The following is a 26738-nucleotide window of genomic DNA, read 5'->3' as shown; positions in this document are numbered from 1 at the left end:
CATGTCTGTTACATTAGGACCATCCTCCAGCCCATGTTAAAAGATAGAGCCATTCAGAAGAACAGTATAGATCTTACGACAACGCTAAAAGGACCACACCATGAGCAGGTTTTAGCGTGAGACTTTTTAGCGTATCTGTTACGTTGCAAACTTTAAAAAACATTGCCCCACCACGAAAAGTATAACGTTTCTCATTGGATAGAAAGAATTTTTGTAGGCGGAACTTAAGGTTAACATTGAGACCCTGTTTGGTCAGATGAAAACACAGCCAGATAGTTTCATTTAAACCATCTTCGGTAAATTGTAGTAAGGAGAAGTTAGGGAGGAGAGTTGCTTCGGAGATGGCGAGGTGAGCGGAGGTGTGCTGCCCGCCGCTGCCCTGACGCTGCCTAAACACCGACAAGGTAAAGAACGCACTCGATGTCGCATTTTTGAGCGCATAAGACTTCACTCAGAACTGCAGAAGTCTCATCTGTTACACCCCCTTTTTGCGTAATACTAGTGTCGATCGTTAATTAAAACTCATGGTGTTCACATATGCCACTTGAAGTACAGATCTGAAACGCGATGATTTTTCTGTTATATAGTTATTGAGAAGCCAAATCAGCCACTGTAATTTACGACCAGTTAGATAAGTTATTAAAGATAATTGAGGGTCACTCTAGACCATTTTGATAGTTTTCTCTTTTGTGAAACTCAAATGAAACCTAGATTATAGATGTGATATGGCATAGGTCATCCTTCGATCCATTGTAGAACTTGGAAACCCGCTCAGGGAATATTCGTTCACATTTTTGTTGAACGCAGTTGGTTTTTACCATCCTGTATTAAAACATTTCCTTTTATCAATAGTGCAATTTATAAACGATGTTTTGAGAGTAGAATAAAATTTCCAATGGTAAACTTAACTGCTTTTTCGAAGTTATTTTACCAGATTACTAAAAATAGGAAAGCCTTGAACCCTTTCCACTAAATTTAATTAGTATTAAGATTCTTTTACAGGGAGTGCAGTGGAGCTGACGCCGAGATCATTAAGTATTTGGTTATATCATCGCTAGTCTCACTGAACTCTTCTGAATTCTACATGTCATGTGTGGTCTGGCGTCTCTTTACCAGCAACAGGTCCCAGGTTCAAACTAGTTAATTTCCTAAAAAACACGCTCAGAGCGTCGTTGCGCGAAAGTGCTAGGGAGACACTATATAGAACAATCAATTTCGGAATTTCTGCGGGACCATGATGTAATGTAACTGAAATCTTCCGGTATCTCCTCCTCTTGTGATTCATGACAAAAATTTTTCGTTTTTACTTACTGAATTTTGTTGCAGAACTCAGTCGGCCTTTCTCCTCTGTCATTCATAGTGCCCAGCCCATACTTACCTGCAACCGTATCTTTTCCGCCATCCCCTACAACCGCATTCCAGTCCCCCATCACCACTGATTTTCGTATCCCTTTACACTGGTCACGAAAACTGACCACGGCTGGGAGCGTGGTGTGCTGACCGCATACGCCTGCGTTTCCGCATCCGGTACCTTTGGACCTTAGACTCCTACTCTAACAGTGTTTTCTACATGCCTTCGCCTTCAGCTTGCGGCGTCGCCATGCGTACTTCAACTGTCGTCGTTCCTTTTAGTTCGCTGTTGACTCTGATAAGAACAACCCTCTCACAGTTACAAACTCTCTTCCCTACCTTCCTGTTCGTAACGAATGCTAATCTCGTTACACCATTTTCTGCTGCTGTTGATATTACCTTGGAGTCATCTTACCAGAAATTCTTGTGTTCTCTCCATTTCACTCCACTGACCCTCACTACGTCTGGATAGAGAATTTTCTATCTTCACGGCCATCTCTAAGCTTGTGATATTCTATGCCTCAACTCGTAGAACGTTATCCTTTCGATGGTTACTCAGTCTTTCTCACATGGTCATCTCCACCATAGCAGTCTCCTCCCGGAGATCCGAATGGGGGACTAGTCGAAATCTTTTGCCAAAGGAGAGGTCATCACGACACTTTTTCAGTTACAGGCCACATGCCTTGTGGATACACGTTATGCGTCTTTAATTCAGTGGTTTTGCGTTGCCATCTGCATCATCATGCCATTGATCATTGTTGATTCTTCCGCGTTTTAGAATAGTTTCCTACCCGAAGGCAAGAGATTGCTCTGAACTTCTGTCCGCTTCTTCCCCCCTCTTTTCCAAGGCCGTTGGCTCAATGTGGTTGATCTTATGCCGGAAGTCACCGGCCGCTCTTGCTGATGATTTTTATTTTAAACGTAATCGGTGTTGGGGTTCTAACCCGTGACCGAGAACATAAGATTACGAGTGAAAGATGCTACGACCAGACCGTGCATTATAAGGAAATGAATAGTGCTATGATATTCACGTATATAGTTTATATGCATGAGCAACAGCTGCAACACAAACCAACGATTCAAAGTAACGACAACCAATCTCAAAGCGTGGATTACAACAATGTGTTATAATTTTGCTACGTCTGTCTCTCTCACACACGTCTTTGTGTCTTGTACAGTGAGGCAGTTAGGATCCTACCCGTCAGGTTCTTTCCTGTACCTGCAGGGTACCACTTCATGTTGTACCGCAGGGAAATCTCCATAGGAACACTTAGATGTGATAAACTTCACCGTACACGTATTAAGACAATCGTGTATTATTTTTAAAGGTCCGCAACTAACATCTTCGACGCAGGCATGTTTTCGGTATGAAAAGTAAGTAGTTTACACGGATTGTCCCATCAAGTTCTGGCATCGCCTTCGTCTTAGTGAGCTGGAGATCCTCAACAGTCAGTACAAGATCGATCCCACAGGTTTGTAAAACCATGCATGTAATTGTTGATAATCGTTCTTTACTCTTTCCTTTTCTGAACATTTTTAATCACTATGGTACGAGAGATGTGATCACAGACGTTGCCTCGTGATAACTGGTTAGTATGTTAGCTGGGGATGTGAGGAAAATTAATTTACAGTCATATCTCTTACAGCATTACGTTGTTGCCGACTCATGTAACCCAATAGACTAAATAATTGAATTTCTGACCACTCAATTGAACGTTACGAATTTAATTTTTTAATTCTTTCGTAATTTCACTCAGAGAAACCGAAAATGTTACTATTGGCCGTGTCAATCACTTTAGCCACTTGTTACGACATTTGTCTCCTTCGCTTTATACAGCACGCTTCAGATATTGCATTTTTTTCTCCTCCTGCAGCTCACTTGCTGAGTGAGTACGTAATTCTCTCTCTTCAAATCATGTTTTTCTCTTTCCGTATTTCGTCCTTATGGTAGCGCTACGTAGAATTGCATGGTATACGTTTTTAAAGTTTCTGTTCAGTAATAGCTGTTAAGCTTTTTGCCAGATGATATAGCCCAACGTATTTTCCAAAAGCCACAGCACTGAAGTTGTTGTTGTTGTTGTGGTCTTCAGTCCTGAGACTGGTTTGATGCAGCTCTCCATGCTACTCTATCCTGTGCAAGCTTCTTCATCTCCCAGTACCTACTGCAACCTACATCCTTCTGAATCTGCTTAGTGTACTCATCTCTCGGTCTCCCTCTACGATTTTTACCCTCCACACTGCCCTCCAATGCTAAATTTGTGATCCCTTGATGCCTCAAAACATGTCCTACAAACCGATCCCTTCTTCTAGTCAAGTTGTGCCACAAACTTCTCTTCTCCCCAATCCTATTCAATACCTCCTCATTAGTTACGTGATCTATCCACCTTATCTTCAGTATTCTTCTGTAGCATCACATTTCGAAAGCTTCTATTCTCTTCTTGTCCAAACTAGTTATCGTCCATGTTTCACTTCCATACATGGCTACACTCCAAACAAATATTTTCAGAAATGAATTCCTGACACTTAAATCTATATTCGATGTTAACAAATTTCTCTTCTTCAGAAACGCTTTCCTTGCCATTGCCAGTCTACATTTTATATCCTCTCTACTTCGACCATCATCAGTTATTTTACTTCCTAAATAGCAAAACTCCTTTACTACTTTAAGTGTCTCATTTCCTAATCTAATTCCCTCAGCATCACCCGATTTAATTTGACTACATTCCATTATCCTCGTTTTACTTTTGTTGATGTTCATCTTATATCCTCCTTTCAAGACACTGTCCATTCCGTTCAACTGCTCTTCCAAGTCCTTTGCCGTCTCTGACAGAATTACAATGTCATCGGCGAACCTCAAAGTTTTTACTTCGTCTCCATGAATTTTAATACCTACTCCAAATTTTTCTTTTGTTTCCTTTACTGCTTGCTCAATATACAGATTGAATAACATCGGGGAGAGGCTACAACCCTGTCTCACTCCTTTCCCAACCACTGCTTCCCTTTCATGCCCCTCGACTCTTATGACTGCCATCTGGTTTCTGTACAAATTGTAAATAGCCTTTCGCTCCCTGTATTTTACCCCTGCCACCTTTAGAATTTGAAAAAGAGTATTCCAGTCAACATTGTCAAAAGCTTTCTCTAAGTCTACAAATGCTAGAAACGTAGGTTTCCCTTTTCTTAATCTTTCTTCTAAGATAAGTCGTAAGGTCAGTATTGCCTCACGTGTTCCAACATTGCGACGGAATCCAAACTGATCCTCCCCGAGGTCCGCATCTACCAGTTTTTCCATTCGTCTGTAAAGAATTCGCGTTAGTATTTTGCAGCTGTGACTTATTAAACTGATAGTTTGGTAATTTTCACATCTGTCAGCACCTGCTTTCTTTGGGATTGGAATTATTATATTCTTCTTGAAGTCTGATGGTATTTCGCCTGTCTCATACATATTCCTCACCAGATGGTAGAGTTTTGTCAGGACTGGCTCTCGCAATGCTTTTAGTAGTTCTAATGGAATGTTGTCTACTCCGGGGGCCTTGTTTCGACTCAGGTCTTTCAGTGCTCTGTCAAACTCTTCACGCAGTATCGTATCACCCATTTCGTCTTCATCTACATCCTCCTCCATTTCCATAATATTGTCCTCAAGTACATCACCCTTGTATAAACCTTTTATATACTCCTTCCACCTTTCTGCCTTCCCTTCTTAGCTTAGAACTGGGTTGCCATCTGAGCTCTTGATATTCATACACGTGGTTCTCTTCTCTCCAAAGGTCTCTTTAATTTTCCTGTAGGCAGTATCTATCTTACCCCTAGTGAGATAAGCCTCTACATCCTTACATTTGTCCTCTAGCCATCCCTGTTTAGCCATTTTGCACTTCCTGTCGATCTCATTTTTGAGACGTTTGTATTCCTTTTTGCCTGCTTCATTTACTGCATTTTTATATTTTCTCCTGTCATCAATTAAATTCAATATTTCTTCTGTTACCCAAGGATTTCTAGCAGCCCTCGTCTTTTTACCTACTTTATCCTCTGCTGCCTTCACTACTTCATCCCTCAGAGCTACCCATTCTTCTTCTACTGTATTTCTTTCCCCTATTCCTGTCAATTGTTCCCTTATGCTCTCCCTGAAACTCTGTACAACCTCTGGTTCTTTCAGTTTATCCAGGTCCCATCTCCTTAATTTCCCACATTTTTGCAGTTTCTTCAGTTTTAATCTACAGGTCATAACCAATAGATTGTGGTCAGAGTCCACATCTGCCCCTGGAAATGTCTTACAACTTAAAACCTGGTTCCTAAATCTCTGTCTTACCATTATATAATCTATCTGATACCTTTTAGTATCTCCAGGGTTCTTCCACGTATACAACCTTCTTTCATGATTCTTAAACCAAGTGTTACCTATGACTAAGTTGTGCTCTGTACAAAATTCTACTAGGCGGCTTCCTCTTTCATTTCTTAGCCCCAATCCATATTCACCTACTATGTTTCCTTCTCTCCCTTTTCCTACACTCGAATTCCAGTCACCCATTACTATTAAATTTTCGTCTCCCTTCACTATCTGAATAATTTCTGAAGTTATAAGGAAAAAAATCTACTTCCAGTTCGATTATATTTTGGTATTTATCGTGTCTCTTGTAGCCGCCAATATATTTATCACGTTATACAATTGACGTTTTAACTGAAGAAGGGATACTCCAACGAAAGGAAAGGATAGACTGCTTCTTACCGCAAAGATGACACATTTAGTTACAGAAAGGCACAATAAAAAGAGACTTAAACATTAGCTTTCGACCACAGCCTTCGTCCGGAAAAGAAACACACACACCATTAATTCACACAAGCAAGCACACCTTTTCGCCCGAAAAAATGCTGAAATTGTTCGGGACATTTTGGAATGCTACCGCTTCAGCCTCTATCGTTTCATGAAGTTCCGATATGTTCTGGCGATACACATAGCCTCCAAAATGACATATGCTATAGAGGTGTCATCGAAGCAGACGACTGTTACTGAGTTTCTTTTGGCGGAAAATCGGAGCATCGTAGATATTGATGGGTGATTGTAGAATGTCTTTGGCAGCGAACACAGCACGGTGAGTCGTTTCAGCAGGCGTCTGTCATCATCGGAACAAGGTCACGCAAACCTGTCCGATTTCCTGCAGGCCGGGCGGCCGCACACAGTTGTTACTCCTTCTGTTGTGGAACGTGCGGACTCTCTCATTCGAGCTGGTCGACAGATCACAATGAAACATAATGTTGTTCAACTGGTATTCTCTGTTGCTAGTACTGACACACTCGTCTATCAATTGGGGTACCCAAAGGTTTGCCCGTTGGTTTCCCCTCCGCCCAACAGAAGACCATTAAAAGCAACGAACGATCACCTGTGCGGATATACTTGAGCGTTCATCTATAGAGTGGAGCCACACCACTTCTCTTCCAAAGAAAATGTACAGTCCCGCACCCTCGGTATGTTCATGGCAACGGCCTTCTGGCAGTCTGAAGGAGTTATTCTGTTTGATGTCCTCCCTCACGGTGCAACGATCAGCTATGAAGTGTATTGTGCTACCCTCAGGAAATTGAAGAAACCACTTCAGTGTGTTCGTCGCTACAGAAATTCATACAAACGTCTTATTCATGACAAAGCAAGGCCTCACAGAAGTCTGCCCACCTGAGAGCATCTCACGAAACTTCATAGGCCTATTCTTCCTCATCCACTCTAAAGCCGGGGTCTCCCATTGTTTGAAAAGAGCAAACATCGCATCTCGTCAAACAACATTACACACCTACGGTCACCTTCTCTTTATGTCCGCCCCCGGTAGGTGAGTGGTGTGTGCCTGGACGTACGATACTGACTTCTGTTTTCGAATGTCGCGATATAATTTCGGTGGCGGCTGCAGCTAATATCCCAGGGACATTGATTTTTCTTGATTTCCAAAAGGCGTTTGATCGTGTCAGCCATGATTTTTGAACGAGAGTGCTCACCGCTGTCGGCTTTAATAATGATGCTCGACAGATCTTAACTCGCTTTTTTACCGGTGTCACTGTCTCGGTGATTCTGAACGGTCGCCCTATCCCCCCCCCCCCCCCCCCCCGGATATCGATCCGACGTGGTTTACCCCAGGGAAGCCCCATATCCATGTCACTCTTTGTCTTGTTCTTAGAGCGCTTACTTTGCCGCCTCGCCATGCAATTACGTGGCTGGACTACATCGGGAGAACTTTTTTCGGTCCGTGCATACACCGATGACGTCATGGTTTCAGTACGACATGTCGAGAACATACCGCGGCTTAAGGATACCTTGGATTCATTTTGTCGTCTTGCTGGTGCTCGCATTAATGACCGTAAATGCACATTCCCACCGTTGAGAGGCTTTGATCGTGTCGTCATTCCTTGGGCGAAGTTCGTCAATCGCCATAAGACCCTAGGGACTTTAGTGGATCGCAATCCGCACAAAATGCGAGACTAAATTGGCTTGAGGTCACGAGCCGTGTTCACGGGGTGATCCTTGAACACGTACGCCGTTCCCTTAGCCTCCTTCACAAGGTACGGGTTTTAGAGAGCTATGTCTTCAGTAAAGTATATTACGTTGCGCAGGTCTTCGTCATGGCCGGGCCTCGAGAGCTTGGAGGATTGGGTTTCTCCGATAGGAAAATGAAGACATCCATCCTTTTTTTTTTCTAATAATTTTCGGGTATGCAGCCGGATCCCGTCGACATTCTGCCACGATGACGACTTTAAATCAACTGCGTTTCTTCCATACGCCGGGAATGTGTCGTCGAAAATAGGCCGATTACTGAAGAAGAATAAAATCAAGGTTATCTTCCGTCCACCAGCAAAGAACCGGGCCCTGGTTGGATCCGTTAAAGACGATTTACAACTGAAGAAAGCAGGCGTCTACAAAATGCCCTGTGAATGTGGCTCTGCATATATTGGCCAGACGACAAGAACTGTCCATGAACGATGTACAGAACATGAAAGATACACCCGTCTGCGGCAACCGTCCAAATCGGCTGTAGCAGAGCACTGTATTTCATTGGGACATTCAATGGAATACAATGGAACAAAAATTTTAGCTCCGGTTTCCGGATTTTGGGATTCCGTAATCAAGGAGTCAGTGGAAATACGTCTTGCCGATAATCTTATAAATCGTGACAACGGCTTTCAACTGGATAAAAATTGGAATCCTGTTATTAAAATTATACATTCACAGCGGAATAGACAGCGTCATTCGATACTCAATGACTAGATGATCTTTTTCTTTCACCACCGAGGGCAGCACGTACAACTCGGCTATGCCGAGCATGTCAACACGTGCGCGAGAATCGGTATAAATACCGCGACTGCACCTGGGCTCTTCAGTAGTTGTGTACTCACCTGACGATGGCCGGACGTCTCTGGGCCGAAATATCGTGGCAGAATGTCGACGGGATCCGGCTGCATACCCGGAAATTATTAGAAGAACAAATACGCCGGGAAAATTTCAGAAGTCACATCCATCTTATTTGCCCGCCGCAGTGTTTCGACCTGAACGCGGACTCCGCATTCAGTTCCCTCTCGTTTACTTTCCCGCCTCCGACCGATTAGTCTGACCCCTCCTGTTGATGATGGACAGATTAATCCTAAATTGCTGTACACTCGTGAATAATTTCTCATTATCGGCATCCTAGGTGCTGATATACTTTCTATGACACATATTACTACCAACACCCCTTTGGGGTGCACCATATCCCCTTTTATCTGTTGAACTTGCTTCCCCGTCAACGTCTTGGGAAACGGTCTGGTCTCTGGAAAACACCGTGAGAGACCTCAATTTCATAGCGTCCGTGTTATCTTCGTGCAAGCAAAATGGTGGAATTCAGTGCCTGCTGGCCTAATGTGTGTAAGCGGAAGTCTGCAGACAAATTTTAGGCCGTGTCTACTAGTCTCTGAGAATTTGCGTTGAAGAATACCGTTTAGGTGATAAATAGGCTTAATAATCTGCAGTGCTCATCACTCTCTACTGACCATTCTCAGTTCGCTATTTACTCACCGTATTTTCGTCATACTGTCACAGTAAATTTTCTGAGATAGCAATTAATACGTGCACCAACAGTTTGATAGAAATTCATTTAGAATATTTCACAGTTTTCTCACTCTCCTCCACCTCTCCACAACTCTGAACTCTGGATTTGATGCTAACATCCTTTGTTATCGAATATTAGTACATGTCACGTCTTCTCTCCCCAACCCCACCTCTGCGGTGGTTGGGGTGTACTGGTCCCAGCAATATTTTTATATAAATAAATAAACATATAATGCGCCATGGATATGCCAAATTTGATTGAAATTTCTCAAGACCAGCTTCAGTTCAGCTTATGTGTCACCACATTTTCACCTCCATTCCTGTAGATGGTAGGTGATTCTTATCCACACACAAAAACGTCCGTGGGTGAGCAAGCAACAACTCATCACAGTTTCATCCTAATCTTATGAATGGCATAGGAACGCACTGAAGTCAAACAAACAAACAAATAACGTAAGTCACGAGGGAGGTATGTGACCATGTTGAACAATATGTGCAGGCTGCAAAATGCTGGATAGGAAAAGTCATTGACTGGATGCACCCTGACTTTATTATTCAAATATTGCGAGCTTGGGACACTGCTGTCATTTGGTATCCTGGACCATCATGTTGCACATAGATACAAACCTTACATGTTGTAGTACTAACAATCATACGCATTATACCGTAACAATGCATCCAGACAATGACTTTTTCCTGAAGGACGTATTCAGTATTTTTCAGACTGCATTATGTTAAATACATAAATATTCATTTTTTAGATGACTCACACTGATGAGTTTTCGTTTCAGCCAACTTCATGCTTGACTACTTGTCGTAAGTGTTTTTTCTGTCCTTGGGTCGCTGGACTGCTTGACATCTTGTTTTCACTCACATCAGCTACCGTTTGAAAAAAGGCATAATACCTGTGAATGATCATTAGCATAACATAAAAGACATTTACTATCTATGTAGAAAATATCATTTCAGAAATCAATGGAATGTTTCAATACCATTAAGGCTAAAAGGGTCTTACACAATATTAGGCAGATATCTCTAATTCAATTGCTCATGAGGATCTTTTTTCTCTCTCTAAATTCCTTCCTGAAACGTGAGATACCCTGATATCCTGAATTTTAAATATAGTGGGCAAGCTTTTTATTTGATCGATATCCACAGTTGGAAAATATACGTTTAGCATCTTTCTCATGATCCTTCTGAACTACGGGACACGGTATCGAAGTGTTTACTCCAGTTTCTGTGTACGCTAATACACGTTAACATTATGAAATTGTACTAACCCGATTACCCAAACTTGCGTGACATCGTGACTTAACTCGGTATATTATGACAGAAACGGAATTTCAGAAAAGCCATCCTTTATCTTCTGCGTTCTTGTTAACAAAAATGCGGAAGTATTCGATCTCTTGTAGATGACGAAAGATCTCTGTGCGCTTGTTGACCCCCAACTTGGCTTTCGCTTTTCAGTAGCGGTCCGTCTTGTTCATTCACAGCTGTGCGCAAACGAATGCCGCTGCTGTCTGCAGCGAATCCCGTTTGTGAGCTCTCGAGGAATTCTGCTACTTACGTTCAGGGCTGAGACCCGTGTGCCGTAAAGTTCCTTCAAATTTACTGGCTAGCATTCAGGACGGCTGTCCTCCTTTAGAGATGGAGCCGTCTTCCCTCTCGGAACCGGTATTTATATACAATACAAGCCGCATGTGTAGCACATAAACACGAAGAGCCGGACAAGAGCGTGTGATATATCTGTCTCCCTTTCCCCGCTGTCACTCGCTCCTAGTTTTTGTGTGTGTGTGTGGAATGAAGCAGTACCTCTAAGTTGTTTCTCGTAAGTGCAAGATAGTCAGATAGCTCATTGTACTGTAACGTTCTTAAAAAAATGAAATAATAAACTTTACGATTACGTTGAATGAATGTCTGATCTGTGGAATGGCTACTGAACTCGAATTGTCGTGTAGGGAGTTGTAAGTGTAAGTGGCGTGCTTAGTCTGTGTTATTGTTAGCAAAACGTACACGAATTGGTTGGACAATGCTATTCCCAATACCAATAAAGTAATACAGTCACTGCAAAATACATTCAGCTCCTTAGGCACTCAGTCATCTGGCCCTGTTCAAAACTGATAACTGTGGTTCCTGTGCACATAGTAAATTAAATTGTCTTACCTCTAAAGCAGCAACGGTGTAACGCGATATGTTCTGGTGTCACATAAAAAAAATATAAATGCTAGGTAGAAGCTCAGCAGTGTGCAGTGCTGGCTATTTGAAATGCACTTTGAAATGCACATGCCAATCTTTTGACTGATAAACAAGAACTTCTATAAAAACTGTATGACGTGCATAAGGAGGCGATACTGATTTTAGTGAATTACTAACACTGACCAGTTTTTAGCGAAATTATATTGCAAGTTAAGTTTATCTTTTCAAAAATATCTGTCAATTGAAGTTACATTACTAACAAGTGAAATTGAAACAAATGACCCCTCTGCCACGATTTTTTAGTTTTATTTACCAGGTTTCAACACTTGTAAGAGTACCTCCATCAGAATTTAGACATTTAAAGTGGTCTATAACAAATGACATATTTTTGTGAAGAAAAAGGTTTTATATAAAAAAGTGTAAGTACTGACTAACGATACAAGACAGAGATAGTACTTACATGGCACGTATAAAATAAATAACAGGCCAGAAGGGCTTTGGTCACAAAATATTTAAGAGGAATGTGTGAAGGCGAGCCTCAAAGGGCTGTTCATATCTGTGCAGCCACAGGTTGCAACAACATCCCAAATTCGGCAATTCTGTGTATTCATTGCACTCTGTAGCGTAAAATTTGTCTCGCCACTTAACAAAATATTGCCCAGCAACATATAATCAACTTCAAATAATGCTAGAGACCGAAGAGCAAATTCGGAACGTTTCAGTTGCTGCACTGTCCGGATGTTGTACGGATACCAGTATAATACAGACCGCTAAACTTTCCGTGCCGTTGGCCATGGGATGGACACTGCACAAGCATTACCCAGGGCACATGCTGATTAGTCAGTTACAGCAATAACAATCTCTTCAATACTTCCTCCGGGTTAAGACTTCTTCTTCTTCCATTTAATGTATCATACCCCTCCTCAGGCCTTCTAGTCGGCGATACCCTCTCAATGCAGCACTGTAAACGCTGCCGTTCGCAAAACACAGTTCCAATAACAGCGCATGGTCTCCATTCTCGATAGCCATACTATTAACTCACGTTACGGCCTGTCAAATGACAGCGTGGATGTCCTACCCTCATACGAACAGTGTACAGATCCAGATTTGCACCTCGTGGACAAAATTGGAACAATTTTTTCGAGCGAAAATCGTTCCTCACTAAAGTATCGAAATATCTAGTAAGCTTCAATGCCATACGACAGTCACAGGCCACTGGACCTCTGTGGGTAGCTGCACTTTAATTACAGCAATCAAGTTCTTTTGCAGGAGACTGAATGACAAACTGACATGCGTCGCCAGCGTACGATGCAGGTCAACTTTCACCAAAAGTTAAGAAAAAAGCTGTCTTTCGTTTATTCGAAGTTCGGACAGTTTGTATTTAAGTAAGACTCAGAGTTGTTTCAGACTATACAAACCACACAAACATGTACACTCCACAGGAGATCATCCATAAGATGAAATCCGTTACACTACGTCAGCAGTCCATGGTCCTAGAAGTTAGCAATACAGGCTCTCGAGCAGTGGACCCCAAGTACAATACATATCTGGGTTGGAAATTTCTGTAAAAGGGGCAGTAGTAGGACAAAGAGAGCGTCACCCAACTCTGGATTGCTGCCAGATTTATTCAAGATAACGGATCCAAGATGGTGTCGAGATATGTGGCAACATTGCAATGACGTTGTGGCGTGAAGTTCAAATTTTTTAGCCACCCAGGGTAGCCACATGCTCAGAGGCATCCTGTCAAAGTTCACGTGGCTCCCTCCAATGGAAGTTCGAGTCCTCTGTCAGGCATGGGTGTGTGTGTGTTGTCCTCAGCGTAAGTTAGTTTCATTTAGATTATGTAGTATGTAAGCTTAGAGAGCGAAGACCTCAGTAGTTTGGTCCCATAAGATTTTACCACAAATTTCCAAAATGTTGCATATTTTTGTGTGAAAATAAGTCACTTGGACTACCTCCACTAACCTAAGTCATCCAACCGCCCACTCTTCCTTGGTATTGGTGTGGAATGGACTCAATCTGTGCTGGGCTGCTGGACATAAGTCTTTATTTTGCATACAGCGTTTATTTAAACAATTTGAGGTCTGGAGTCCAACTGATCTAGTACACAGTACTGCTGCCATTTGGAGCTATCATCCCTTCCGTGACATAATCCAAGAAGGCAGCCTTGGGGCGAAAATGGCGGGAAAAAGACTCAGCCTGTTCTGCGCTGCTGGAGAGAGAATGGAGTGTACTTTATTTATTTTGTAATAATTTATTTATGGGCAGATTACAAGTAGTTCATTTATTACACTGAAACAAAACACTCACCCTGGCGCGCTTCAGGTCACAGTAAATAGTCTACAGACCCGCAAACTACACGTAAATCACTGAAATAATGCAGTACACTGAAGTGCAGAGACGCACACAACTCGTAAACTGTCAAAATAATGCATGTAAAAGGCTTTGCAAACACGCTTGCTGATCGTGAACTGTAGAAATAACGCTTGCACAGCCTGCACAACTGTTCACAAAATAATGCAATGGACATGAAAACAACTCATAAATTGTCAAACGATAATGCATATGTAATGCTATGGAAACACGATCACAACACTTAAACAGCCGAAAATAATGCAGTGCACAATACTCATTGCACAAAAAAAAACTCTTTGAAACTATTGTCAGCCGCAGTGTATCAGCAAACTGTCCCTTACAGAGATTCCAACTCATGCATACACTGACGCCACCAACTCTGGACGTGAGCCACTGCCGAAGAGAAGAGCGCAGAGACAGGAGCCGTTGTTCTCAGGTTGCTACTGCCTACAGCCAGCAGGTGAAAGATGTGTCTATTTTTAGGTATACAGTTAGAATTCTTCGAGTGTTTTACTGACATCACATGTCTACGTAAATAAGAACCAAGTCACCTTCTGGACGCACATGTGCTCACCTAACTATCATGCCTGAGGCATCCCTGCCAGTCCAGTGCCACAATATCTGTTTTTATAGCAGCGCACCCTTGCAGACACTGCTTAAAGGTTCTTAACGTTATGCTGATGTCATATGTGTAGGTAAATTACAGCTAAGTCTCTCTCTCTCTCTCTCTCTCTCTCTCTCTCTGAACACACTATAGAAATCTGTTGCAATGCTTCCAAGAATAGCACAGGGTGCATTGTTACTAGCGATCCTAATGGGACACACGAGATATGTGAGCCATGCACCTACCCAAGGAAGTAGACGCATCACAATGAGATGTGTGCTTAGCGTGGGTGGAATTTTTGGTGTTCTACAGCTACTGGTCTGGAGATATCCTATTACCATGTCAGACGAGCGACAGTATCATGCTGGAGATGGATGGTCTGCTTCAACCTGTCTTTGAACACATAAACGAAGAATACATGACGTTACACTCAGAACTTTCTGTAGATAACTTGCCTTTTATCTTGTTCTAACCAGTCTGTAGAGACTCCTATGTCCCAACACAAAGGATGTCTCGTGAATGAATGGAGCATTCTGACTGGCTCTTACTCAATTTACCTGTCAAATTACTAATTCTGCTGGTGTGGAAACACAGTCCGCCTTCTTTTTTTCTGTAGACGAGACTTTCAGCGAAAAAACTATTTTGTACAGATCGCCATATTGCACTGACAGTTAAACCCTGAAAAAGTGGTCTACAGATCGTCAAACACATTCCACGTACCCACAATGCTGCTGTGGAGTGCCAGTGGAGGAAACGGACGCCATAAACGCGGCACATGACGACAGCAACAGAAGGGCATGTCAGTCAGAAAGAGACCAGCCAGCTGTGGACGACCCCACATCCCAGGAGGGCCTGAGTGGTAGGAGTTCGAACGCCATCAATACTCCCAGCATAAACACCTGTCGTATTGAATCTTCTCAAATATCCACAGAGTATACTCGCGACACGTGTAGTCCTGAAGGCGACTCAATGCAAACTCGGTATTAGTTCACTATTTACACATCCAGGGAGCTACAAGCCAAATCATCATAGGTGAGAATCTTTCTCGGACTGCCTGAACTGGTGTACAATGGCTGGGCAAGTAACAGTATCTGCTGAGATGCTGTTTCTCGCCCTTACCTGCTCCCTTGCTGATGTGCTTTCTACGGTCAACACCAGGCTCACAAGAATATTTGGAACCAGGCACGTATTTATCAGTGTAATTGTAATTAACTATTAGGATTGCTGCCACTGTCAGTGACACCGAGCAAAGTACAGGATATGTCTCCTACACTCCTGGAAATTGAAATAAGAACACCGTGAATTCACTGACCCAGGAAGGGGAAACTTTATTGACACATTCCTGGGGTCAGATACATCACATGATCACACTGACAGAACCACAGGCACATAGACACAGGCAACAGAGCATGCACAATGTCGGCACTAGTACAGTGTATATCCACCTTTCGCAGCAATGCAGGCTGCTATTCTCCCATGGAGACGATCGTAGAGGTGCTGGATGTAGTCCTGTGGAACGGCTTGCCATGCCATTTCCACCTGGCGCCTCAGTTGGACCAGCGTTCGTGCTGGACGTGCAGACCGCGTGAGACGACGCTTCATCCAGTCCCAAACATGCTCAATGGGGGACAGATCCGGAGATCTTGCTGGCCAGGGTAGTTGACTTACACCTTCTAGAGCACGTTGGGTGGCACGGGATACATGCGGACGTGCATTGTCCTGTTGGAACAGCAAGTTCCCTTGCCGGTCTATGAATGGTAGAACGATGGGTTCGATGACGGTTTGGATGTACCGTGCACTATTCAGTGTCCCCTCGACGATCACCAGAGGTGTACGGCCAGTGTAGGAGATCACTCCCCACACCATGATGCCGGGTGTTGGCCCTGTGTACCTCGGTCGTATGCAGTCCTGATTGTGGCGCTCACCTGCACGGCGCCAAACACACATACGACCATCATTGGCACCAAGGCAGAAGCGACTCTCATCGCTGAAGACGACACGTCTCCATTCGTCCCTCCATTCACGCCTGTCGCGACACCACTGGAGGCGGGCTGCACGATGTTGGGGCGTGAGCGGAAGACGGCCTAACGGTGTGCGGGACCGTAGCCCAGCTTCATGGAGACGGTTGCGAATGGTCCTCGCCGAAACCCCAGGAGCAACAGTGTCCCTAATTTTAGGAAGTGGCGGTGCGGTCCCCTACGGCACTGTGTAGGATCCTACGGTCTTAGTATGCATCCGTGCGTCGCTGCGGTCCGGTCCCAGGTCGACGGGCACGTGCACCTTCCGCCAACCACTGGCGACAACATCGATGTACTGTGGAGACCTCACGCCCCACGTGTTGAGCAATTCGGCGGTACGGCTACCCGACCTCCCGCATGCCCACTATACGCCCTCGCTCAAAGTCCGTCAACTGCACATACGGTTCACGTCCACGCTGTCGCGGCATGCTACCAGTATTAAAGACTGCGATGGTGCTCCGTATGCCACGGCAAACTGGCTGACACTGACGGCGGCGGTGCACAAATGCTGCGCAGCTAGCGCCATTCGACGGCCAACACCGCGGTTCCTGGTGTGTCCGCTGTGCCGTGCGTGTGATCATTGCTTGTACAGCCCTCTCGCAGTGTCCGGAGCAAGTATGGTGGGTCTGACACACAGGTGTCAATGTGTTCTTTTTTCCATTTCCAGGAGTGTATTTACAGCTGTGGTTCTGGAACGTAGGGGAGACCGGGGATAGTTGTTACACGGGGCAAGTTGTTATTTGACAATGAAAATTTCCGCGCTAGAGCAGTTTACTCGTTGCTCCGCCAGATGGTAGCACACACTCCTCCCATCCTACCTACATCAGCTGTCAGTTGGTAATAAGGCGCTAGTGTCAGAAAACATGTTTTCCCTGTGCTGGAGTAATGTTTTTACTCTGTGTGAATTTGGGGCACGGTGTAACAACTTGCCCCAAAGAGTTTTTCTTTCCTTCAGTGTAAGCAATTAAGTCTGTCTACAGGTATAATGAGTAATTATAAGAAGAAGACTGACAGAGGCACTATTCCCAAGGAAACATATGCTGAAGCGACAAATGAAGTTCTAAGCGGCTTTTCTTCACTGTGGAAAGCTGCCCAAAAGTACAATATAAATTTTATGACGCTGCAGAAGTTTTGTAAGCGAATGGAATCAACAAAGAGAGGTAGGCAGCTTATTTTTCATTGTCAACGTCGCCAACTGTGGCGTTGTAGATTATTGTCGTTATATAACGTGCAAATACATCGATATATCTAAGCAAATTAATCTCTTCTGACATAACAGATACGCGCAGGAAATCGCAGCCTGTAACAACCTATTATAATTTTTCTTGTCTGCTTACTTTCAGAATCGGGAGAGATGCTTGTGCCAAACGTTGGTTATAAGCGATCTCGGCAGGTTTTCTCAGACGAACAAGAAGCAGAACTGGAAGAATACATTCCGAAAGCTGCTAAGCTCCACTATGGACTTTCTGCGAAGGAAGTGAGGAGTCTGGCATTTCAATATGCCGTGAACAATAATGTCAAGTTTCCCTTTGGTTGGAGCGATGTAGAACTAGCTTCCACTGACTGGTTAGGAGGATTCCTCAAACGAAAGAAAACGCTTTCCATCCGCACACCAGAAGCTACCATCCTCAGCAGGGCTACAAGTTTCAATAAGCATAATGTAGGTAGATTTTTTACAAATCTAAGTAAAGTTTATGATCGATACAAATTTAATTTCAAGAAGTGTATAATGCGGACGAGACTACCGTCACCACGGTACAAACGCTTGCCAAAATTGTAGCAAGGGAAGGAATTAAACAGGTCGTTGTTATAACGTCTGCTGAAAGAGGAACTCTAGTTACTGTTGTCTTGGCAGTAAATGCATCTGGAAACTCAATATCGCGTTTCTTTGTGTTTCCAAGAAAGAACTTCAGGGATTATTTCCTTCGAAATGGGCCAGAAGGTAGCGCAGGGTCTACAAGCAAGTCAGGGTGGATGACAGGGCAAGATTGTCGCTCGTTCATGCTTCATTTCATTCATCAGTCCAGGGCTGCAAGAGAGCGACCGGTTCTCCTTCTTTTGGACAACCATCAATCGCACCTTGATATTTCAGTGTTGGACGTAGCTAAGGAAAACGGAGTTGTCCTTCTCTCTTTTCCGCCAAATACGTCTCATAAATTGCAACGTTTAGAAAGAGCTGTGTTTGGCCCATTTAAAAAATATATGACATTCCATTTATAGCTAAACAATCATTGCTTAGCGCTGCTACGCCAAGAAACATCAAGGCTGGATTTCAAGTGTCTGGAATATGGCCATTTAACAGAGACATTTTTACAGACGATGAATTTTTGCCTTCTACCGTGACGGACCGCCCATACAGGGAAGATGAAACACTGCTTTCTGTGTCTCTTACGAACTCAGTAGGGGATGGCGTTCCCAGCACATCAACAAGTGTGGAATCAAGTCCGACGCCTTGCACCTCAACAGTTGGTTCTGCAAACTCCATACACGCACATGTGCCACCTGAAGAGCTGAGGCCTTTCCGGAAAGTTCCTGCCCGCAAGAAAACAGTAAGAAGGAATAAACGAGTGAGTGCTATCCTGACTGATTCACCAGTAAAAGCAGCATTGACAGTTGAAGCAAGTAGACAAAAGAAACCTGCAAGATGACGACTGGCGTTGGCGCCGAAAAATAAAAATAAGAAAGCGAAAACGGGGAAACGAAAAAGTGAGATCGTAGAATCATCTGATGAGGAAGACGACTGCGTGTGTATTCATTGTATGGAACCATACTCTCTGTCAAGACCACCAACCACATGGCTACAATGCACAAAATGTAGAAGGTGGGCACATGATAGGTGTGCCAAGCATGACAGTTTCTTTATTTGTAAAAACTGTAGCTCTGATAATGAACTTGATATTTCTTCATCACATTAATGATGACCGTATGTCAGTATTAGTAATGAGTGTCAAGTTTTATGATTTGTTACCACCTCTTGCATTAAAACTAATGATTAAATAAATCTCTGTTATGGAACCAAATGTATATTTTTTCTTAATTATTATGTAACAACTAACCCCATATAGTGTAACAAGATGCTCCACAGTGGGGTAGGTTGTTACATCATACAAGTTAGCAAAAAAAGTTGATACAGACCTTAACAATCTGAGCTTACATTTATGACAATAATTTCAATGTGAAGACTAAATAATGGGCTAACTTCTGGCATCTGTCCAATCGACATACGTGTTTTGTGTCGAGGTATACGAGATTCAAAAAAAAAATTTGTAACAACTTCTCCCGGTCTCCCCTACCTCAGCGTGTACAGTGCACATAATTCTCCATGTAAAAAAAAAAAATCTTTCATTTCCCTAACAGCTATCAATGTGCTGAATCTATACCTCACTCACGACCGGGCACGCAGTACCGACCACCAGACACTCGTAAATATACCGCAAAGACTGTTCTATAAAGCCTGGGTCGGTTCCCCTTGGCACAAAGGCATCACTGTTTCTGGCCACGACCTATTTGCTTGCCTGCTTGCTTTCTAGACCTATCTCCAGACTCTGGGATTACAAGAACACATGTATTTTGATATGGTTTGCCACAATATTATACCATTTAGGCGATACTTCTCGATATAAATCACATAGCAGTATGCTACCAATCGTTTGCACAGTACAATTCCGAAGGTATGGACTGGAAATTATTTCCTAAGAAACCCGAAACTTTAGCGAGGTGCAGGGTGCTGTAAACCACTTAGTACCTAGAAACGTATCCCATCTGCGTAGATCTTTATGTGACAATCCGATAATAATAGCGGAAACGTATATTTCCACTCGCAAATACCGAAGTCGGGGATGTAACAGATTCCAAATCATTCTTATAATTTACGAAGCCAGCTAAGGTATTTCTCTTGTCTAGAGAACCACCAAACGTGTCTTCCACTAATCTTTCACGTGCTACATGTGCACTACACAATCGAAAATAAAGGCGCGAAATGTACAGAAGCAGTCAACCGAACAATTTACATGGGAGAGAATAATGATCCAGCGTAAACAATCGTCCATATTGAACCTTCTCAAATTTGCACGCCATCACGAAAGCAGTCCAACATACACTAAGTTTTAGTTCGCTATTCGACAGTCTAGAGGATGACACGGTTAAGTCAGCTACATTCCTGCATCCCAACAGGCCCCTACATTCGGACAACTCCTGCTGTTAGTCGGAAACATGAATCATTCCCTCCACGCACCTCCAGACAAAAATTAAAACGCTAGGTTGTTTCTTCCACTGTTCCACATTCGAAAGGTGATCATATTATATTAATTTACATAATTGTATAAAATATATTTATTATATTATTTAATCTTTCTTTATTATTAGTGAAAAGAAAGATTAAATAAGAAAGAATATAATACACTGTTCCCATCTCATAATATGTTTGTTTCCACGCTATTTATGGTTCACAATGAACGATGTTATGTGTCTCCATAGCATAAGACTTTTGTTTGTGTAGGCCGTTTGTGGCGCTGCTGTTGTTTACTGTTCATTACTTTTAATTGTCCTCCTGTTTTCGAAAAAAAAAATGAAAGAGCATTGAAATGTGCAGCTGTTTCGGAAAAATTTTAAAAATCTGAAATGTTGTAGTCGACTCTTATTGTATTTGTTTTTTGTCCTTGGTGATTGGAAACTGTTATAAACAAATTCCCTGCATTCTTACAGGTAGCCCCCTACCTGAAGTTTTCCCTGTGGCAGCATAGGAAATCGATTGTCAGTTGTATGTTTGTCCCGCCAGTGTTTATTGGGAATCTTGGTTTTGATGTAAGTGTATGTCCAGTCCAAACGCTGACTACAGAATATACCGTGTTGTCTGTTTGGTACGTATATCCTGGTACGATGTGCTCCGTCTCCTGTAATGTGTCCTCTATCTTTGTAACAGTTTAGTGGATAAATTGTAATTCTAACTTTCCGTCTCACAGGACTGTGTGAAAAATAGTTGCAGGTAACCTGGAACTAGCCATCAATTAAATAAAAAACACTGAATCTTGCAGCTTTGGCTCTTTTCTATATCAAACAAAAAGTTTCTGTTCGAAGACCTTACAGTCCAGAATTGGAATGCGAATCAGACAAATCTCAGTGAGGATTGAGGCCATCATCCTATCGACGTGCCAGGTTGAAGATACCAGTTTGGTAAAACACAGCGTCCCGGTGCGTGAAGAAGTCCGTAACAGCCAGCTGCACATCGTCGCCCGACGGGAATCGTCGATCCTGCACGACCTTTTTTAAGGGACCGAAGGCGTCATAATAGCAAGGGGTGAGATCAGGACTATAGGACGGATGCTCCAGTTCCTCATACTTGACATTTGCAGCATGGGGATGTGGATTATCATTCGCGCACCATTCCACAACTATGATTTTCAACAGATGTGCTGTCCTATACACATTCTTCGTTCTCCGACAGATGTCTGCCTTTAATTGTTCTTACGGTAGCCAAGAAAAGAATAACAGCACTTTGACCCGGTTTGAATGCGTCTGGCAACACGTCGTCTTAGTTCACGTTCCCGGATTTACCGCACGCACGCCGGAAAGACACGTAATACTGCACCAATCCCTTGCCTACAAGTCAGTGCTTGTATACCCGCATCAGAGTCGGGTACGTTGCGCATACGCTGCAGCAACGACCTCAAACAGAAACTGTTTGATCGCTACTTGTAATTCTGTCAGGGAAGTGCAGCTGAAAGGAAGTTATTAGATGATCATTAACAAAAGCAAAGCAATGGTAATGGAATGTTGAATTAAATCAGGCCATGCTGAGGGAGTTAGATTACGAAAAGCATTAGAAGAGATTCGCTATTAATGCAGTAAAGTTCTAGGGGACTGATGACCTCAGATGTTAAGTCCTATAGTGCTCAGAGCCATTTGAACCATTTTGAACCCTCTTACTCTCCCCATTCAAAGTGTCGTATTGGGGCCCTCGTGCTATACAATTCTTTTCTGTAAACAGAGAAAGTGTTATCGAACCATTTGAGAAACTTGGCGACCATGTCTTAGATAATTTGTCGTTAAAATTATATCGCATTCATGAGTCAGGCATTCAATGAAGTTCTACGGAATGACGAGATACGTTTGAAGTTCTCTAACGCTATAGATACAGCAATAAGGAATAGCGCAGTAGGCAACACAGTTGAAGAGGAATGGACATCTCTAAAAAGGGCCATCACAGAAGTAGGGAAGGAAAACATAGGTACAAAGAAGGTAGCTGCGAAGAAACCATGGGTAACAGAAGAAATTCTTCAGTTGATTGATGAACGGAGGAAGTACAAACATGTTCCGGGAAAATCAGGAATACAGAAATACAAGTCGCTCAGGAATGAAATAAATAGAAAGTACAGGGAAGCTAAGACGAAATGTCTGCAGGAAAAATTAGAAGACATCGAAAAAGATATGATTGTCGGAAGGACAGACTCAGCATACAGGAAAGTCAAAACAACCTTTGGTGACATTAAAAGCAACGGTGGTAACATTAAGAGTGCAACGGGAATTCCACTGTTAAATGCAGAGGAGAGAGCAGATAGGTGGAAATAATACATTGAAAGCCTCTATGATGGTGAAGATTTGTCTGGTCTGATAGAAGAAGAAACAGGAGTCGATTTAGAAGAGATTGGGGATCCAGTATTAGAATCGGAATTTAAAAGAGCTTTGGAGGACTTACGGTCAAATAAGGTAGACGGGATAGATAACATTCCATCAGAATTTCTAAAATCATTAGGGGAAGTGGCAACAAAACGACTATTCACGTTGGTGTGTAGAATATATGAGTCTGGCGACATACCATCTGACTTTCGGAAAAGCATCATCCACACAATTCCGAAGACGGCAAGAGCTGGCAAGTGCGAGAATTATCGCACATTAGCTTAACAGCTCATGCATCGAAGCTGTTTACAAGAATAATATACAGAAGAATGGAAAAGAAAATTGAGAATGCGCTAGGTGATGATCAGTTTGGCTTTAGGAAAAGTAAAGGCACGAGAGAGGCAATTCATACGTTATGGCTAATAATGGAAGAGGCTAAGGAAAATCAAGACACGTTCATAGGATTTGTCGACCTGGAAAAAGCGTTGGACAATATAAAATGGTGCAAGCTGTTCAAGATTCTGAAAAAAGTAGGGGTAAGCTATAGGGAGAGACGGGTCATATACAATATGTACAACAACCAAGAGGGAATAATAAGAGTGGACGATCATGAACGAAGTGCTCGTATTAAGAAGGGTGTAAGACAAGGCTGTAGCCTTTAGCCCCTACTCTTCAATCTGTACATCGAGGAAGCAATGATGGAAATAAAAGTAAGGTTCAGGAGTGGAATTAAAATACAAGGTGAAAGGATATCAATGATACGATTCGCTGATGACATTGCTGTCCTGAGTGAAAGTGAAGAAGAATGAAATGATCTGCTGAACGGAATGAACAGTCTAATGAGTACACAGTATGGTTTGAGAGTAAATCGGAGAAAGACGAAGGTAATGAGAAGTAGTAGAAATGAGAACAGCAACAAATTTAACATCAGGATTGATGGTCACGAAGTCAATGAAGTTAAGGAATTCTGCTACCTAGGCAGTAAAATGACCACTGACGGATGGAGCAAGGAGGACATCAAAAGCAGACTCGCTATGGCAAAAAAGGCATTTCTGGCCAAGAGAAGTCTACTAATATCAAATACCGGCCTTAATTTGAGGAACAAATTGCTGAGTATGTACGTCTGGAGTACAGCATTGTATGGTAGTGAAACATGGACTGAGGGAAAACCGGAACAGAAGAGAATCGAAGCTTTTGAGATGTGGTGCTGTAGACGAATGTTGAAAATTAGGTGGACTGGTTTGGTAAGGAAGAGGAGGTTCTACACAGAATCGGAGAGGAATATGTGGAAAACACTGATAAGGAGAAGGGACAGGATGATAGGACATCTGCTAAGACATGAGGGAATGACTTCCATGGTACTAGAGGGAGCTGTAGAGGGCAAAAACTGTAGAGGAAGACAGAAATTGGAATACGTCAAGGAAATAATTGAGGACGTAGGTTGCAAGTGTTACTTTGAGATGAAGAGGTTAGCACAGGGAAGGAATTCGTGGCGGGCCGCACCGAAAATAAAAAGGAGTCAGGCAATTACGACCACATGTTTCTGCAGGTCGTCTTTCACGACAGCTTTATTATTTTACTTATTGCAGTGTGGTACAAATTCAGGACAATGTTCGAGAGAATACTAACAGTGGATTTATGTACCAGAACGGAGACGAAAAAAAAGAAGTTAGGTAATATTTTAACAGACCTAACTAGGTGCCAACAAGCTACCGGCAACGATATGACAGGACCCAGGAGTGCAGTATTAACGCTGCAATACGATGCTATCAGGTTCTCTTCCTTGAGGAAGGTACTTTAACTCGCAGCGGAGCGGTGAGTTGACCAACGGTGAGGTCACTGGCCGTGAGAGCGTAGGACGTTACGGACTGTGTGGAAGGTGTAAGTGTCTCCACTTCTTCTCCTTCACGGGAGATAAAATCGGCTGTCAGGTGTACAACGCCGGTTTCGACTAACGGCGCAGCGTTGCGCGTCCGTCGGGCGCGCGGTCGTCTGGAGAAGGAGGCGGCGGCGGCGGCGGCGGCGGAGGCGGCGGCTGCGGCATACCTCAGACTGGCTGGTCGGGCGGCGAGAAACACCGGCCCTGGCCGTCCGTGGCTACTGCCACGACACGCGTCCGTGTCCGCGCATTCCTGCAGCCCTTCTGACAGCTTCCAGCCTCTACGCTACACAAAGTACCTGTTGTCTTCTCGGAAATTCTGAAATAACAACAGTAAATGCTCTCCCACTCAGCATCTACGACGGCCCCTCCTGTTACAAATGGCTACGATTGCGGTGAGGCAGTATACATATACGCGGTAAGCATATCCATTACTTACTGTTACTATACAAAAATATTGTACTTTTGCTCTGTTTCATCTTACGAACCATCCTAAGGACGCCACGCACAGTGACAAGCGAGTCGGCAGTCGCGCAAGGCCGGAAGCAGAGGATGAGTCGAGAAATCATTTATGAGCAGAAAATCAGGTGATATATTCCGGACCTTTTGATGAGGAACAAATATCTGCTCTACCCCTAATTTGTATATCAATTTTATTTCGAAGTATCTGAAGACTCAGCCGCGAATTAAAACACCTAAAGGTGACTGATGACCTGAAATTGCCATGGGCAGACAAGAAGCAACTATAATTTTCTTCTTACATTTCAGCAAAGCATTTGATGCTGTCGACTTCGACATCTTACTAGCCAAACTTAGCGGTCTATATTTCTCACCAAGTGCAGTGCAATGGTTTCGCTCATACATGACTGCTGGTCAGCAGCACGTCCTGTTCGGGAATATAAAATCACAATGGTGGCAAGTACTGTCAGGCGTTCCCCAAAGCTCAGTATTAGGTCCTATACTCTTCTCTCTGTATGTCAACGATGTGTCATCGGTTCTGACCTATTGCAAATATCATATGTATGCTGATGACCTTCAGTTGTATCTACGTGCGAAACCAAGCAATCTTAAGAAAGCTATTGAGCATTTCAGTACTGACCTCGATGCACTATCAAAATGGGCACAGGACATAGGACTAAAACTAAACCCATCTAAACCCAAGCGGTACTTGTTGGTCGCTCTAAGCTCATTAGCCCAAAACATCGGGAATTCGTACCATCTCTTATCCTAAATGGAAAAAATATTAACTTGTCTCCCTCAGTAAAGAGTTTGGGAGTAATAATAGATTACAATCTAAATTGGACAGAGCACTAACTGCAGTGTGCAAAAAAAAAAAGCATCAGCATCCCTTCGTGTCCTCCAAAAATATAAAAACTCTTCCCTATAGATCTGAAAAAGAAATTAGTACAAACGCTTGTACTCCCAATCATTGACTACAGCGATATTATCCTACAAGGCCTCTCTTAGCAAAATTCGCGACGTCTGGAACTGGTTATGAATGCCTGCGTCCGATATATCTGTGACGTTCGACTTTTTGATCACATTTCACCAGTATATGCAAAATTGTCCTGGCTGCGTGCAGACAAACGCAGAGATTTCCATACACTCTGTCTCATCTACTGCCTTATAAATGTACACTGTCCCTCATATCTCTCCTCGTCCTTAACG

At 43.1% G+C, this 26738-nt stretch overlaps 1 protein-coding gene across 1 annotated transcript in view; it reads left to right on the top strand.

The window, feature by feature from the left end:
- The window catches only part of LOC126267668 (oligodendrocyte transcription factor 2-like), an 83191-nt gene extending 57853 nt beyond the window's left edge, over positions 1-25338 (top strand). Inside the window, exon 2 of the mRNA XM_049972969.1 lies at positions 25155-25338. Within this exon, the coding sequence (XP_049828926.1) occupies positions 25155-25338 (184 nt within the window). The remainder of the gene's footprint in view (positions 1-25154) is intronic.
- Positions 25339-26738: the final 1400 nt, after the last annotated feature.

Source organism: Schistocerca gregaria, chromosome 4, assembly GCF_023897955.1.
Source record: "Schistocerca gregaria isolate iqSchGreg1 chromosome 4, iqSchGreg1.2, whole genome shotgun sequence".
Lineage (NCBI taxonomy): Eukaryota > Metazoa > Arthropoda > Insecta > Orthoptera > Acrididae > Schistocerca > Schistocerca gregaria.
Note: the sequence above shows the minus strand (reverse complement) of the source record. Positions and strands in the feature narration are given on the sequence as shown.